General features: G+C 45.6%; 1 protein-coding gene across 2 annotated transcripts in view; it reads right to left on the minus strand.

The window, feature by feature from the left end:
• Positions 1-11567, minus strand: part of BICC1 (BicC family RNA binding protein 1) — a 262599-nt gene extending 251032 nt beyond the window's left edge. For both annotated transcript variants that reach the window (XM_051982628.1, XM_051982629.1), the window contains exon 1: positions 11222-11567. In XM_051982628.1, coding sequence (XP_051838588.1) covers positions 11222-11408 — 187 coding nt within the window. In that variant the 5' untranslated portion in view covers positions 11409-11567. The remainder of the gene's footprint in view (positions 1-11221) is intronic.
• Between the last annotated feature and the right edge of the window lie 3248 nt (positions 11568-14815).

Raw genomic sequence — 14815 nt, forward strand, 5'->3', positions numbered from 1 at the left:
CCTGTTCCAGGGCAGGTTCTAGGAGTGAAGAGAAAGCGAGCAGAAGACAAAGATCTGTAGGAAAGGTAGAGGATGGGAAGTTGGCATTTGAGCCAGCCAATAAGTGAACCTCAGGTATTGGAGCCAGAATTTGAACCCAGAACCTACATCTTCAAAGTCAGTTTATCCAGCACTATCAAGGCTGCTTCCTTTCCCTGTGATTTTCTATTTAAAAACACAGCTCAGATCCCTCTGCTACTTTCCTCAAAAAAGCACATTAGTTTTCTTCTGATTTACTAGCTAGAGGACTTAGTGTTTAGCCTTTCTGGAGGCCCTCAGTCATCTGGCCCCAAACTAGCTCTTGTCATCTCCAAGATTCTCCATCTAGGAGCAGGAAAGCCCCACCACAATGCAATCCAACCCCATCACATTACAGGGGACAATTCAGAGGCCCAAGGATGGGCACTTGACCGAGGCCGCAAGGGTGGCTGGGATTTGAACCCAGACCTGCAGAATCTGAAGTCAATCCTCCGACATGTTCCTCCACCCCACCAAAGTCAGAAAAGTCACTATTCCCCAGACAGCAAACGCTGCTCTGGCTCCCATCAAAATCCTGGGCTTCTTTCTAAGCCGGGCTGAAATATTCCTGCCTTCGGGAAGGTGTTTCTGCTGTCCCCAGATGCGTGTCTGTGTACAAGTACGTGTGTGTCTGATATATGTGTGTGTTTGTATACATGTGTGTGTACATATACACATACACACACACAAACACACTCATATAGTCTCTCCTCTGGATCTATGTCACGAGCTTTCTCTTCCTTCCTTGTACAATAATTACTACAGTATCACTAGCATCCCTCCTCCATCTCCAGATCCCAGCCTGGATTACATAAGGGCAGAAACCATCTTTCTCATCTTTATATTCTCAGAATTACTTTGCCGATATGAGGCATTCCTCCACAGCTTCCCCATGTGAGTATTACCCAGATCACGGCCCATTCGTGCCTGCAGACCCTGGTGATTCTCATCCATGTTTTTCCACATTTCCATCACTGAGGATCAACCCAATGCAAGGAGGACCTCACTCTCTTTCTCTTGACATGAGGTACCAATAGAGCTCGGCGCTTTTCCATCCATCACCTCTGACCCTGGCTATGGGAGTGAGCTGCCATTTTATTCCCAGTCACCCATCTCTCCCACATCCTTCACTCCTTCCCTGGCATGATGCCCTTCTCCACATGTGGTGTGTTCGTGGACTGTTCGAGTCCCCCCGTTCACTCCTTCCTCTCTCTCTTGCTGATTTTCACCTCAAATTCTTGGGGGACTACGGGCATTTAATAAAATTCACTGAATGAAAGGTTTTCAATTAACACTTAAGAACTCAAGAAGAAGCAGAGTTGGGCCAATGGGTGCAATTAGTAAAAACAAAATCGCATAAAGTGAAAATGAACACTGGAACAGTAAAAACTAATGTTAGCATAAATCAATTTCCATTTTTTAATTGTTATTCCCAAGCTTCGGACCGCACACAATTACTGGCTTTTTCTCTCTTATACATGTAATCCTCACAGAATAAAAGTGTCAGTGAAGTACATTAACTTCCCAAAACAAAAACTGACCTATGTTTATAATAGCTGGAAAAGTAGATGTTACCTAGGTAGCTAAGGGGAGCCACAGTGCCCAAACAGATCAGTCTGGAATCAGGAGGACCTGAGTTCAAATGAGGCCTCAGACACTGACTAGCTATGGGACTCTGGCCAAGTCACATTACCTTGTTTACCTCAGTTTCCTCATCTGTAAAATGAGCTGGAGAAATAAATCTCAAAGAACTTCATTCTCTCTCCCAAGAAAACCCCAAATGGGGTCATAAAGACTCAGACTTGAGTGAAAACAACTGAACAACAACAAAAGCTGGGAGCACTTACTGTACAAGGATCAAAGGAGAAAAATTACTTAAAATATCTTGCCAATCTTAAAATGCTAGATAAATGGGATCTTGTTATATGAGATATAAATTTATATATATATATAAATTATATAGAAGTATATTTAGAAATATTTCATAATTCTTATATATTATATATTTCATAATATATAAAAGTATGTTAGAAATATTTCATAATATATAAAAGTGTATTTTATATTTATATTATAGATATATAAATATCTATTTATAAGATATATATCTATAGATATAGATATCTATATCTAAATATAAGATATGCAAATATCTTATATTTAAGAGCTACAGAAACAAGTATGGCCATACAGTCACCTCCATCACAGAGAAAAGTAACTCGATGTCCATGGACGCCAAAACATGGTACCACTGGACCTCAAGCCGAAAGTGCTCACATAATATTGCATCCTGAACCCTTTGTTTTAATTCTTTCATGACAAAAAACCCCGATTCTTCACAGGCGCACTAACTTCTGCCAGACCAGCATGGTGTAGGGCAACCTTACTCTGTCACTCGTAGATGTAACATGGATGGACTCCTGCCTTTATTCCCATCCATTTCACACACATACTAAGAAGCAAACATTTCTATGTAGATGCATGAGAGGCCATATGTCACAGTGCCCACTGAGCCTGCCTTGCAGGCAGGAAGATGCTGAGAAAGAAGGCCCCTCCCTTTTTGGTCAAAGCAACTCTCTAAACTTGGGGTTCTTTCTTTTAAGTGCCATAGAGCCCTCTGGCTGTCTGGTGAAGTCTATGAACCCCCTCTTCAAAACTGTGCTTTTAATGCCTAAAATAAAACACATAAGATTACAGACAAAACTAATTATACTGAAATATAATTATTGTTTTAAAAAAAAAGATTTTATGTTCACAAAGTCCAAATTAAGAACCCCTGATGTAACACTAAGTGACGGAAGCATTGGGAATCTGCATCAGCACAGGGAATTTACACAACAAGATTTCCCTACACCAGGGAAATCAATGATCTGGATCCAAAAAATGACATTTAAGTCTACGCAGACAAAGAGTAACGAGAGAAAGAAAGAACAGATTCACTTCCAAGTTCTTCCACGGCTAAACAGACTAGCTACAAGCCGAGTGGCCTGAAATAAACATCCCAAATCGGGCATATTTTCCAAGGGAGGTAAAGATTATACTGTAACCAGCAAGAATGTGCAAGCCAGCAGGCTCCTGGCTTCCTGTTCAGGCCAAACCATGACAGGCCACCGGACCCCCGAACATACCGAGAAACTCGAGAACGTGATACCGTTACAATCGTTAACCGCGGAATGCACGGAGATGCTTTAAGCTACACGACTTACACAAATCTATCTCCAATATTTATTTTGCAGAAGAAGAGTCGATTCAGCATATTGAGGAGCCAAGAGTTTAAAAAGAACTCGATCCTTTTCCAACAGCCTGTATGGCTAAATGGTGAATGTCAAGGCCATTACAGCAAGTCTGGTTACGGCAGGATGCTGCCTTCCTCCACATTGTTTCTGTGCAGAGGATGGAGGCACCACTCAACGCTCAGGTTTGGACTTTGGTGAAATGTGAAAAGAGATTCCTTTCTGCTAACAACAAAAGATATCTTGGAATCAACTGCAATCAGATATTCGTGGGGGGAAAAAATAGCTCACTGGACTTGCCATCAGAAAGCCTTCTATTTGCTTGCTGTGAAATTTGGACAAATTAAACAGCCTCTCTGAGGCCGGGAGCTCCCAAGGGCATCTCTATTAGGATAGTCTGGAGACACAAATGCGGGAGAGAGGACTCCCTGAGAGGAAAGCACCAGAGACCTGCAGCTAGCCCTTGTTCTCCAGTTAATCCAAAGACCGGCATTCTGAGATCATTATGATTGTGCACAGCTCCCCGAATCTGCCTTCTTTTCATCAGTATACGTGGCACCCAATGGAACTGGCATCTTCTCTGCAGCTCAGAGACTTAGAATTGCTTGCAACATTAAACAATAAGTGACTTGCCTAAAGACACACAGCCAGCGTGAGATTTGAACCCATGTCTGCCTGAATCTAACATCAGCTCTGCTCATGAAGGAGAATGAAAGACTCAGACAAGAGTCGCTCTGGGCATTTTTGCCAATTCAGCCAGAGCCAAACAAGTGCTTACGAAGAATCAACTGTCAGTCAAGCACTGTGCTGGCTTCGAGGATCTGCAGATATTGAAAAAATCAAAAAGTCCCTGCCTCCAAAGAGCCTCCAGTCTATCAGTGGGGGAGGGGAGAGGAGAGGGGTAGTGATAGAGAGAAACAGAGAGAGAGATTGAGATTGATTCTATTGGGGGGAAGAGAGACACCAGAAAATTATCTCAATGTCTTTCTCATGGGAGGCAGCAGGTCATGGTGAATGGATTCCTGGACTTGGCATCAGGAAGCCCCCTCATGCATCTTCCCAGATTGTGCCATAAGTAAGTCTCCTCATCTCTCTGAAACTGTTTCCCCCACTATAAAATGTGGATATCATCCACCACCTTTGGTGCTTCTTTTCAGGGTCTTTATAAGCTCCAAATAAAATCATGTAAATTGCTGGGCTTGTTAAACATTAACATCCCCATCATCATCCTCGTTATTTTTTTGTTATGACTGGGAGTCTGGTTTTTCAGCTGCCTGGTCCGACCTTCTTCGGTTCCTCTCCGGAGCTCCTGCTGCCCAGCTGTCGGAGTCAGCATGAGGATCTCCTGCATCAAGGATGTGTGCATCCAAACAGACCAAAAGAACCCAGCTCTTAACTTAAAAAAAAAAAATCTACCCACAACCTCCTTCTTGAGGAACACTTTGCTTTGTCTCTGCGCCCACAGAGCTTTGTACATTTGTTGTTATTCAGTCATTTTGAGTTCTGTCTGACTCATTGTGATCTTATTTGGGGGTTTTCTTGGTGAAAGATAATGGAGTGCTTTGCTATTTCTTTCTCTAGTTCATTTGACAGGTGAGGAAATCGAGGCAAACAGAGTTAAGTGACTTGGCCAGGGTTCCACAGCTAGTAATTTTCTGAAGCTGGATTTGAACTCATGAAGATCATGTTTCCAGACTCCGGGTCCAGCATTCTGTGCACTGTTGGCACCTAATTGTTCCTAGCTGTGGAAGAGTCAGCAGATGAAGGCTTTTCCCTCTTCCCTGCTGTAGAAATTCTCCTTCTTTCAAAGTTTCCTGCTTTATTTTGCCCAGATCCTTCCTACCATGTTGTGGACATACATAGGATTTCTCCCTGGAGCCTATTATTTTCTGTCTTTCTAGCATGGAGCTCTGCCCATAGTTGATACTTAATCTAATTAACCAATCAAGCATTTATTAAGCAACTATCAGCTAACCACTGTTTGCTAAAGAAATGACATCCCATGTTATAACCCTCCTTAGTTCAGTAAACTCAGTAAACAATTCAGTGCTCAACGTAGCAAAACTTCAAGAAAATGAGGGTGAAAGTGAGATACGCATCTTAGCTTGTTGACTTGGACTACTTCCCATACATCTGAGGGCCACTGAGGAAGGATATAGAGGGAGAGTGATAAAATGGAGGGATATGTACCCCTCCAAAAAAAAAGGAAAGACGGGCAGGTCACATGGCAGGAACAAGGGGTGATAGCGGAATAACCAAAATTCTGGTGTCTTGGAAAGAGCATAAGGAAAACAAATCCTCCTTGTAGTGGATTTTCTGGAGGCCATGGGCAGGATTTGCATTGGATGAGTCGGTGTGGATGGTTGCCATCTACACCACTCTAGAAAAATGACAAATGAATGACATCTTGGCTTGATCTGAATACATGAGAGAGAACCACTTGCTACATGTACCAAGTGTGGATTTAGGTTCCATGTTCTCAAGTTTAAAAGGAGATAAAGAGAACACTTGGACTATCCCTGTGTCCCAACCTCTTTTCTAAGTCTACCCAAACCTCCTGGAACCTTCCCCTATCATGTCACAGGCAAGAAGAGAACCCCACTCCCCCCAAAGGCTCCCATTCATTCACACTCTTGGAACTTAACCTCATTACTGCAGATGGAGGCTGAAAACTAATTTCTCATTATTAAATATTAGAAGCCGTCCCAAGTCTCCATCCTAAACCTGCCCCTAATCATGTGGCCAGATTTTATAGGGAATTTCCACACATTTCATGAAGGAAAATGAGGAAAGGAGTTTTTCATCTAAATTCTGTGCAGAGCAAGATCTTCTTTGAAATACCTACTCTGAGGGACCCATCAGTGCCAGGATGTAAAGAAGAACCATGATACAATCCTTAACTTTCAGGAGATGACAAACTATTCCTAGGGCGATGATAAGTATACAAAGAAGCCTGATGTATGACCAATGTGCTGAGAGAAGAGAGGGACCACGGTATGACCTAGAAATATCTGTACAGGGAAGGTCCAGTTGGAGCTGGAGGGAGAGAAAGGGGAGAAGGGAAATCAAATTGACCCTTATCACCTTATCACCCATTACTCTCTTTGGCCTTGTTGCATACAACATTCCATTTCCTATCTGAACCTTTGTACGGGGTCTCTCCCATGCCTGGAATGCACGGGAGACACAATCATATCAGTAATTCCACCTGTTCTGAAGCAATGATCTTTTTTTAAGTATAATTTTTAAAAGGTTATTCAACTCCTGCCCCTTTCCCCACCCCACAAAAAAAAAAAAAAAAGTGTCTCTCCACCTCAATTCTCGGACGGTTCATTGGTATTTAAAAACATTCGCTAGAAGGATCTCTGAAATAAGAACTTTCGTCCTATCAACATTTTCCCTCTTGGAATTTTTGGTTCATTACATAGAAGAATTTCTTTACTAGTAAAAATATAACTGATTAAAGATTAACTTACCCCCAGGACAGTCTCATTGGGAAAGAAATTCCAAACATTATAATCTCCAGATCACACTCGGCACATTTAGGGAAAGACAGTCTTGTTAATTTGCTCATTTCCCTTGGAGACCTCCCATTGGTTCTTTCCCCCCCACCTCCCCAAAGGATACAAAGAGCTACTGAAAATGATAACAAACAGATCCAATTTATTTTTAAGTAAAATAGCCAAGGATTTCTGGCACTTATTAACAGAGCAACCAATTCAAATGGAGTCTAACACTCCAAGAAGTTAGAAGGTGTAATTTTCTGGAGTGTCTTGGGGGGATGAGGGAAGGGGAATAGCAAAGCTGTCACTCCTGGTCTAAAAGTTCTTCCCTCCGCAGATCAGCCCATCATCTCTAACTTAGAATCTCAGAGCTGTCTATACTACAGAGTGGTAGCTGATATTCCCAGCTGCCCATAGGGCAAGTGGAATCCAAGCCTTTCTGACTCCTCCTCTGCATCTCTCTGCCTCCCGGCAGCACAATAACCACATACCTACATAATCATTTAATAATTTTGAATGGATCCTGAATAAATATCTTCACCACATAAAAATGACACGGTAGCAGTCTGTTGACTCAAAAGTAATCAGGGATACAGTCATTTGTCTGAAGACCCACTTCATTAAGCACACCGAAAGTTGGAGCAGCTTCATTCTTTTTCTCTGTATCCCAAGTGCCTGGAGCAGGTAGTACGGTGGTTAGGCTCTGGAGTCAGGAGGACCTGAATTCAAATATAGCCTCAGACACTAAATAGTTGTGTGACCCTGGGCAAGTAACTTAACCTGTTTGCCAAGAAAGAGGAGAGGAGAAATTGCCAAAAAAAAAAAAAGAGAGAGAGAGAGAAGAAGAGAGGAAAGGAGAGTTGAGGAGAGGAAAAAAAGGAAAGAAAAAAAAAACAAAGAGAGGAAGGAAGGAGGGAGGAAGGAAGGAAGGAAGGAAGGAAGGAAGGAAGGAAGGAAAGAAGGAAGGAAGGAAGGAAGGAAGGAAGGAGAAAAGAAGGAAGGAGAAAAGAAGGGAGGGAGGAAGGGAGGAAAGAAGGAAGAAAGGGAAGGAGGGAGGAAGGAAGGAAGAGAGGAAGGAAGGAAGGGAGGAAAGAAAGGAAGGGAGAAAGAAAAGGAAGGAGGGAGGAAGGAACGTGGACCTGAATTCAAATTCAACCTCATACACAGGCAAACAGGTTAATCTTTCTGAGCTTGTTTCCTCATCTGTAAAACAGGAATAAGAAATTCATCCAACCATCGCAAGGCTGTTGTGAAGACTACATGTGATATATGTAAAATGCTTTGCAAGTTCTAAGTGTCATTGAAATACCTCCTACTATTCCTGTTACTTTGCTTGCTTTTCCTGACTAGGTCCAATTTCTTCTCATCTAGAGTCCTTTTGAGAACTAAAGACAGCAGAAGCTTACAGGCTTTAGAGAGAAATATTCAGGTTACTCCATTAATGTTGGAACCCTGGAAAGGGATCAGGAAACAGCATAAATTGTCATTACTTATAAGAAAGTAAGTTTAAGCCAAAGTGCCTTAAGTGTTCTGAGTCAGGGCAAAGGTACTCCAAAGCTGCCTCACATGACTGTGCAGGACTATATGTGGGACTTCCTTCTGCCACCTCTTTCTTTCCTATAGTAAAGGGACAAAAAAAAAAAAAAGTCTAATAGCAAGAGATCTGTTTTATACCTACAAATCCAGGGGAAAGGAGACTGCCCACTTTTCTAGGACTCAGTTTCCTTTTCTGTAAAATAAGTTGAGCCTCACAACAATCTTGTGAGGTAGGTACTATGGATAGTGTTACCCCCATTTTACAGATGAGAAGAGAGATGAAGTGGTTTGCTCATAGTCAGATAGGAAGCTTCAGAGGCAGAATCTGAATTGTGGGCTCCTTGAGCCAAGACCGGCTTTCTAACAACTACAAGCACTCAACCCAAAGTTTGCCAATTGCAAAGAACACCAGGCCCAAGCACCACCTCAGCCAAAAAAAAATATATATATATATACGCACACACACACACACACACACACACACACACACACACACACATCCGTGAAGGCAAATTGGATGCTTCTTCGAAGACGACCCAACACTTTCTAAACAGGTGATTCAGAGAACACAGACATCAGCCAGCATAGGAAACATTCCTGCCAAGTCACAGGTCTGGGATAAAAAGAACCTTGGAGTTCATCTCTTCCAAATGGGGAAACAGGTCTGGAAAGGGAAATCAATTCCACCAAAGTCAAATGACTATTAAGTGGGGAATTAGAACTCAGGTCTTTGAATACCACATCCCACATCTCTACACTAAATGTAACTGACTTTGTAAATACCTAGCAGTTCCTCTGATCTCCTCTGGTCCCTCCTGTCTGGATGGTTTGCACTGATGTTCAATCATTTCTATATTCATTTTTCCCAAGTCAGTCCAAACACATCCAAGAAACAATATCTTGAAAGGTCTCGAGAGGAAAGACTATTTTTTTTAAGGCATCCAGTACCATTTTTTCCTTAAAATAATTTGCTTTATCGATTACATTTTGCTTCAAAATGGAATTCCTAATAAGTGAGTTAACATCTGTTAGATCCAAACAAATAAAAAAAAAGTTGCTACTCGGGAATGTGGATTCCCAGGGCTTTATCAAGTAAGATGGAGAAACTTTCCTGGAAAGTTACATAATTCAAAACGCCCAGAGAAACATCCTCACACCAACAAGACAGTTTAAAAAAAAAAAAAAAAAAAAGAGCAGCAGATCCAAATCCAAGACCCCAAAACCCAAAACCTGCTTCACTGTCCCCAAAAGGACACAAGTGACCTCCACAAGCCCCAAGTCCTCCAAAGTTCAAATAAGCAGTGGGGGGTTTAACAAGATCTGATTGGCCATGGACTTGTCCTCAAGCTACACAATTAACCTTCCCAGGAGACTGTGGGAAGGTGATAGGCTATTAGGTCTTGATTTTGCAAAGCATCACCGATAATCCTTAGAACAGTCCTTCCTTCTTCCTGCTGCCCCAAGGAAGGCTCAAGTGTTACCTTTGACCAGTTACAGTTTGACATTTTCCCAGAAAGTCCCAGCTCCTTGGACTCTCTGTGAACTGTAAATGTGAATGCACTAAGCCAGCACTGATTCACTTTTCTGGTTAGGGAAAAGAAAGGAAGAAAAGACAGGTTTAAAACCTTCCCTCTGCGGCTCATCCCTCACTATCCTGTGGTCTGTTTGGACCCAGATGTTTGCAGGCTGAAGAGAACCTTGAAAGCGAGAGCTACCTTGTATGTGCCCAGCACTTAGACCCGGAGCCTGGCGCAAAACTGCCACTTAACCAATATTTGGTGATTTGACTTGTTGCCTCGATTTGTGAAAGGCAAACTGAGGCCTGTGTTCCTGGGAAGAGATGCATTCGACTCGGCATGCGTCCTCCCGAGCCCTGCAGGAGATGCGGGCAACCCTGTGCTCCAATACATTGGCGCTGCCCCGAGAGTCTCCCAGGGAGATGATCGCAGCTCCGCCCCCCCCTTTTCATCCTGCCCCAAAAGGGGGGGAACCCCATCCTAAAACTGAGCCACATCTCCAAGCCCCTCAGCTGGAGGAAGTGGAGATTGACAAGGGGAAAGGGGGAGGAAAGTGACAGAGAGAGAACGGCCGTAGGACAGCGGATGTAGGCCGAGCTTGGCCGGGCTCACGGAGGCATCCCGCCCCAAGTTCTAGTGCCCTCATCCTGCGGGGGTCGTGCCGGTCCCAGGGCGCCCAACTTGAAGTTTAAGTGCCTCTCAGACACCCGTCAAGGAAAAGTTGGGCTGCCGGTGGGGTCAGGGCCGGGTGATCCTCCCGCCGGCGGGGAGTGCGGTGAGGGGGGGAGGGAGTTTCCGAAGTTAGCAGTGGGGCTCTCCACCCCCCGCTGCTGAGGGATTCCCCCCACGGAGGCCCTGCTCCACTCCGCTGGGAGAGACTGGAGGCGGGGACGGCTAAGAGGGCGAGGGGAGGAGGAATCATTTCCTCCAGGCCCCCTAGGCCAGGAGGGAAGAGGAGGGCTCCGAGAAAGTGAGCAGCGGCAGCTGCGGAGAGCCCGCCGGAGACCCCAGCCGGGGAAGAGGCGCCCGAGCTGAGCAGGAAAGGGGATCGCCAAGCCCTGAGCTCCCGGGCTGGGGACCTTAAAGCGCTATGGCAAAGCTTCCAGCCTCTCACTCGGCTAGACAGATTCTTAAAGGAGTAAGATTTGGGAAGGACGTTCAACATCAGCCAAACGGACACATACCCCTCATTCTGCCGATGGGGAAACTGAGGCCCAAGTAGAAGTAATGACTTTTTGCAAGAAAAGATAGGGGTGGGCCAAGTGGGGCAGTGGAAGTCCCGGGGAATCCGGGGCTGGGAGAGACTGCAGTGGAGTGAGAGACCCAGGGTCCGAGGAGTTGGCCGGGGGTCCGAGGCGGGCAGGGGGAGGCTTACCTTGTAACATGGCCTCGAGTTTCTTCCTGTCCACGCGGAAGCGTTCCTCGCTCCACTCGGGGCTGGGCAGGGGGCCCCCGGCCAGGTCGTCCTCAGAACCCGGCACGGGTGAGTCGGTGCTGCGCTCGCTCGTGGAGCCCGGGTCCGACTGCGCCGCCAGGTAGCCCGGCTCGCCCTGGGCAGCCATGGTGCACTGGGGCTCGGGCTCCGGCAAGGGCTCCGGCCGCCGTCCCCACCGCTGCCGCCGCCTTCGCCTCCTCCTCCGCGGGCGCCGCCGCAGCCGCTCCTCCTCCGGCGCCTCCTCCGCCTCCCCTTGCGCCTCCTCCGCCTCCTCGGACTGGCCCTCCTCCGCCTCCCCGGCCCGCGCCGCTAGCTCGCTCCCCAGCAGCCCGAGCCGCTGGAGCCGGAGCCGGAGCCGCCGCGCCCCGGGCGCATCCCCGCGCGGGCCCCCCCAGGCTCCCGGGCCCGCCCCCGCGGCTGCCCGTGGCAGTGCTGCTGCCCTCGGCTCTGCCGCTGCTGCCGCCGCCGCGCACGGAGCGCCCAGCTGCTGCTGCTGCCGCTGCCCCAGCTGCCCCAGCTGCCGCCGCTGCCCCAGCCGCTGTTGCTGCTGCTGCTGCCCGGCCGCCCGCCGCCCAGGCTGAGCCTCCATCCGCCCCCCTTCATCGGCCCGGCCGCCCCCGCCCACCCTGCCCGCCGCGGCCTTCCATTGGTCCGGCCCGCCCACGGGGGGGGCGTGAGCGGGGAGGCAGTTTGACCACCCCCGGCACCCACACGCACCACGCACACACCGACCCCCAACCCCCAACTCTCCGAGCCGATGCGCGCACACGTTAGTATCCCTCTTCCTCCCGCCACCCACTACACACACACACACACACACACACACACACACACACTCGGCCTGTCAGTGGGCTTGCAACCCATCCTGATCCTCCTTCAGTGTACACGAACACAGCCCTTTCTCCGCCCCCGCCCCCAACATTCCCTTTGCCCCTCAGCCAGATGCACACACACAAGGACACAACTATCCTCGTATCCGTGCACTCACATAGCCCTCCAGAGATGACATGTAAGAAAAAGGCAGCAAACATTTATTAGGCGCCTGTTATGTTCGAGACACTGTGTTAAAAGGCTGGGGATACAGAGAAAAGTCAAAGACAGCCCTGTTCGGAAGCAGGGGTGAATGAGGGGACGACGCAGACAGTGGCAGGGTCTGGGTGAGAGCTCCAGGGAAAGGACGTGGCTTTGACTGCTGCCTTCTGAGAAGACAACTGGGTCTCAGAGGGTCACAGAGAGGTCCCCATGGAGACCCACGTAGTTGAAAATAAACAAATGAGATCATGGATACAAAACTTTGTAAACTTGAAAAGCCATTAAGATGTTGACTATTATCTTGAAGGAGAAAAAGAAAAAAAGGAAACCTTATTAAGCCGCTATTATGTGCCAAGTGCTCTTAAAATAGTGTATATCATTTGATCCCCACAATCCTGGCAGGTTGGTGCTGTTATTGCCCCCATTTTACAGATGGGGAAACTGAGGCAAAGAGAAACTAAATAACTCCAGGATTACACAGCTAGTAGGTGTAAACTAGTAAGAGAATGGATCTGAATTCCGATTTTCCTAACTCCAGCCCAAGAGCTGGATCCCCTTTGCCACCAGCTACCTCTACTGCAGCAGAAAATTTCTTTCTCTCTCCTCATGTCCCACTCCTGATAATCTCATGACTCCACTCCCCAACAGCGTAGTTGTGCCTCCAAGAGGTTTAGTGACCTTGCCATCAATCACTTCACTTTCTCCATGAACCATTCCCTCCTCCTTTTCCATCTTCCACATTTAACCATTTAACATCATTTAACATTTACATTAACAATTACATTAACATTAACAAATAAACATTTAACATCAACCACAGTTAAATAGATCTTGCCCTCTTCAGATCTTCCGAATGCTCTTTCTCCTCTGTTCTTATCATTGTCTACTTTGTCTCATCCTTAGAGACCAAGAGGGACCTAACAAGTTCTATTAGGAACTTGAGCTCAAGGAAGAATATGATTGGAAGGAGGCAGAATGGAAGGAAAGAACAGGAATGGAGAAGGTTCATTCTGGTCCTGAAACAATTCCCTTTAGGAGGTTAGGGTGGGTGCCTGTGGGCCAGAGCTGATTCAGCAGTGAGGCTGGAGGCACAAGTGGAACAGAACTTTCCACCTCAAAGGAAAAAGAGGGAGGGGCTCTCTCTCCATTGTGTCCCCAAGGCTCAACAAGAAGCCCAGTCCCAAGAAACAAGACTCCCTAATGAATGACAGGTCTCACTGCATTCTGGGAGTCAAACATCAATTGGGAACTTCTTTCTATTTCTTCTATTCTTTTGCTCATTCCCAGAAGAAGATGCAGTAAAGGAGAATATATGGGCCAAATATATATTACTCTCAACCAAGGAGGGGAGTAGTTGGCAGAGAGACCAGGACCTGAGCCTCCTGGGTTTTAGAGCATGGCTTTAACCAGCTAAAGCTTGTCTGAATCTGAGTGAAACTGTAGGAATACAACAGATGTCCTGTGTATATTATTGTAACCTTTTTATAGGTTCCACGATAAAGAACAAAGCACTGAATCAGTTCCAATTGATCTATAATGAACAGAACCAGCTACACCCAGAAAAAGAACACTGGGAAATGAGTATGGACCACAACGTAACATTTCCACTCTTTCTGTTAGTTTGCTTGCATTTTTGTTTTTTTCTTCTCAGGTTATTTTTACCTTCTTTCCAAATCTGATCTTTCTTGTGCAACAAGATAACTATATAAATATGTATACATATATTGTATTTAACATATACTTTAACATGTTTAACATGTATGGGACTAGCTGCCATCTAGGGGAGGGGGTGGAGGGAAGGAGGGAAAAGTTGGAACAGAAGGTTTTGCAAGGGTCAATGTTGAAAAATTACACATGCATATGTTTTGTATATAAAAAGCTATAATAAAAAATAAAATTAGGAAAAAAAGAGCAAAGCACTGTATACAGTATATATATACAGAATATGGGAATGTCTATTTGCTTGCAAGGACAACTTATGTACAAAGTCACATTATTAGGGCTCAACGAGATATGGCAGATTTATGGAGGTTGGGATTTCTTGTAGGTGGAAGCTCAAAAGCTAGTCCAGATTGAGCAAACCAAGACTAACTGTAGGACGGGGGCCCATCCACCAAAGAGATCAAACAAAAGAGGAAGAAAAAGACAAGTGTTAAAATATATATATTTAAGGCTGCTCTTTGTAGAACTAGAAACTAAGGGGGTGCACATCAGAGGAGGAATGGCTGAACCAATCATGATAATATAAATGGAATAGAATATTATTGTGTTGTAAGAGATTATGTAAAAGACAGTTTCTGAGAAATCTGTAAAGACTTGGATGAACCAATGCAGTGTGAAGTGAGCAGAAGCAGAACAATTTATATTTTATATCAACACTTTAAAAAATGATTTCAAAAGAATTCATCAAGGCAATGATCAACCATGACTCCAAGGGAGACCAAACTCCTGACAGAGAGGAATTGGACTAACATGCAGAATGAAATGAATATTTTTTGCACA

The sequence above is a fragment of the Antechinus flavipes genome, chromosome 2 (assembly GCF_016432865.1).
Source record: "Antechinus flavipes isolate AdamAnt ecotype Samford, QLD, Australia chromosome 2, AdamAnt_v2, whole genome shotgun sequence".
In the NCBI taxonomy this organism is placed as follows: domain Eukaryota; kingdom Metazoa; phylum Chordata; class Mammalia; order Dasyuromorphia; family Dasyuridae; genus Antechinus; species Antechinus flavipes.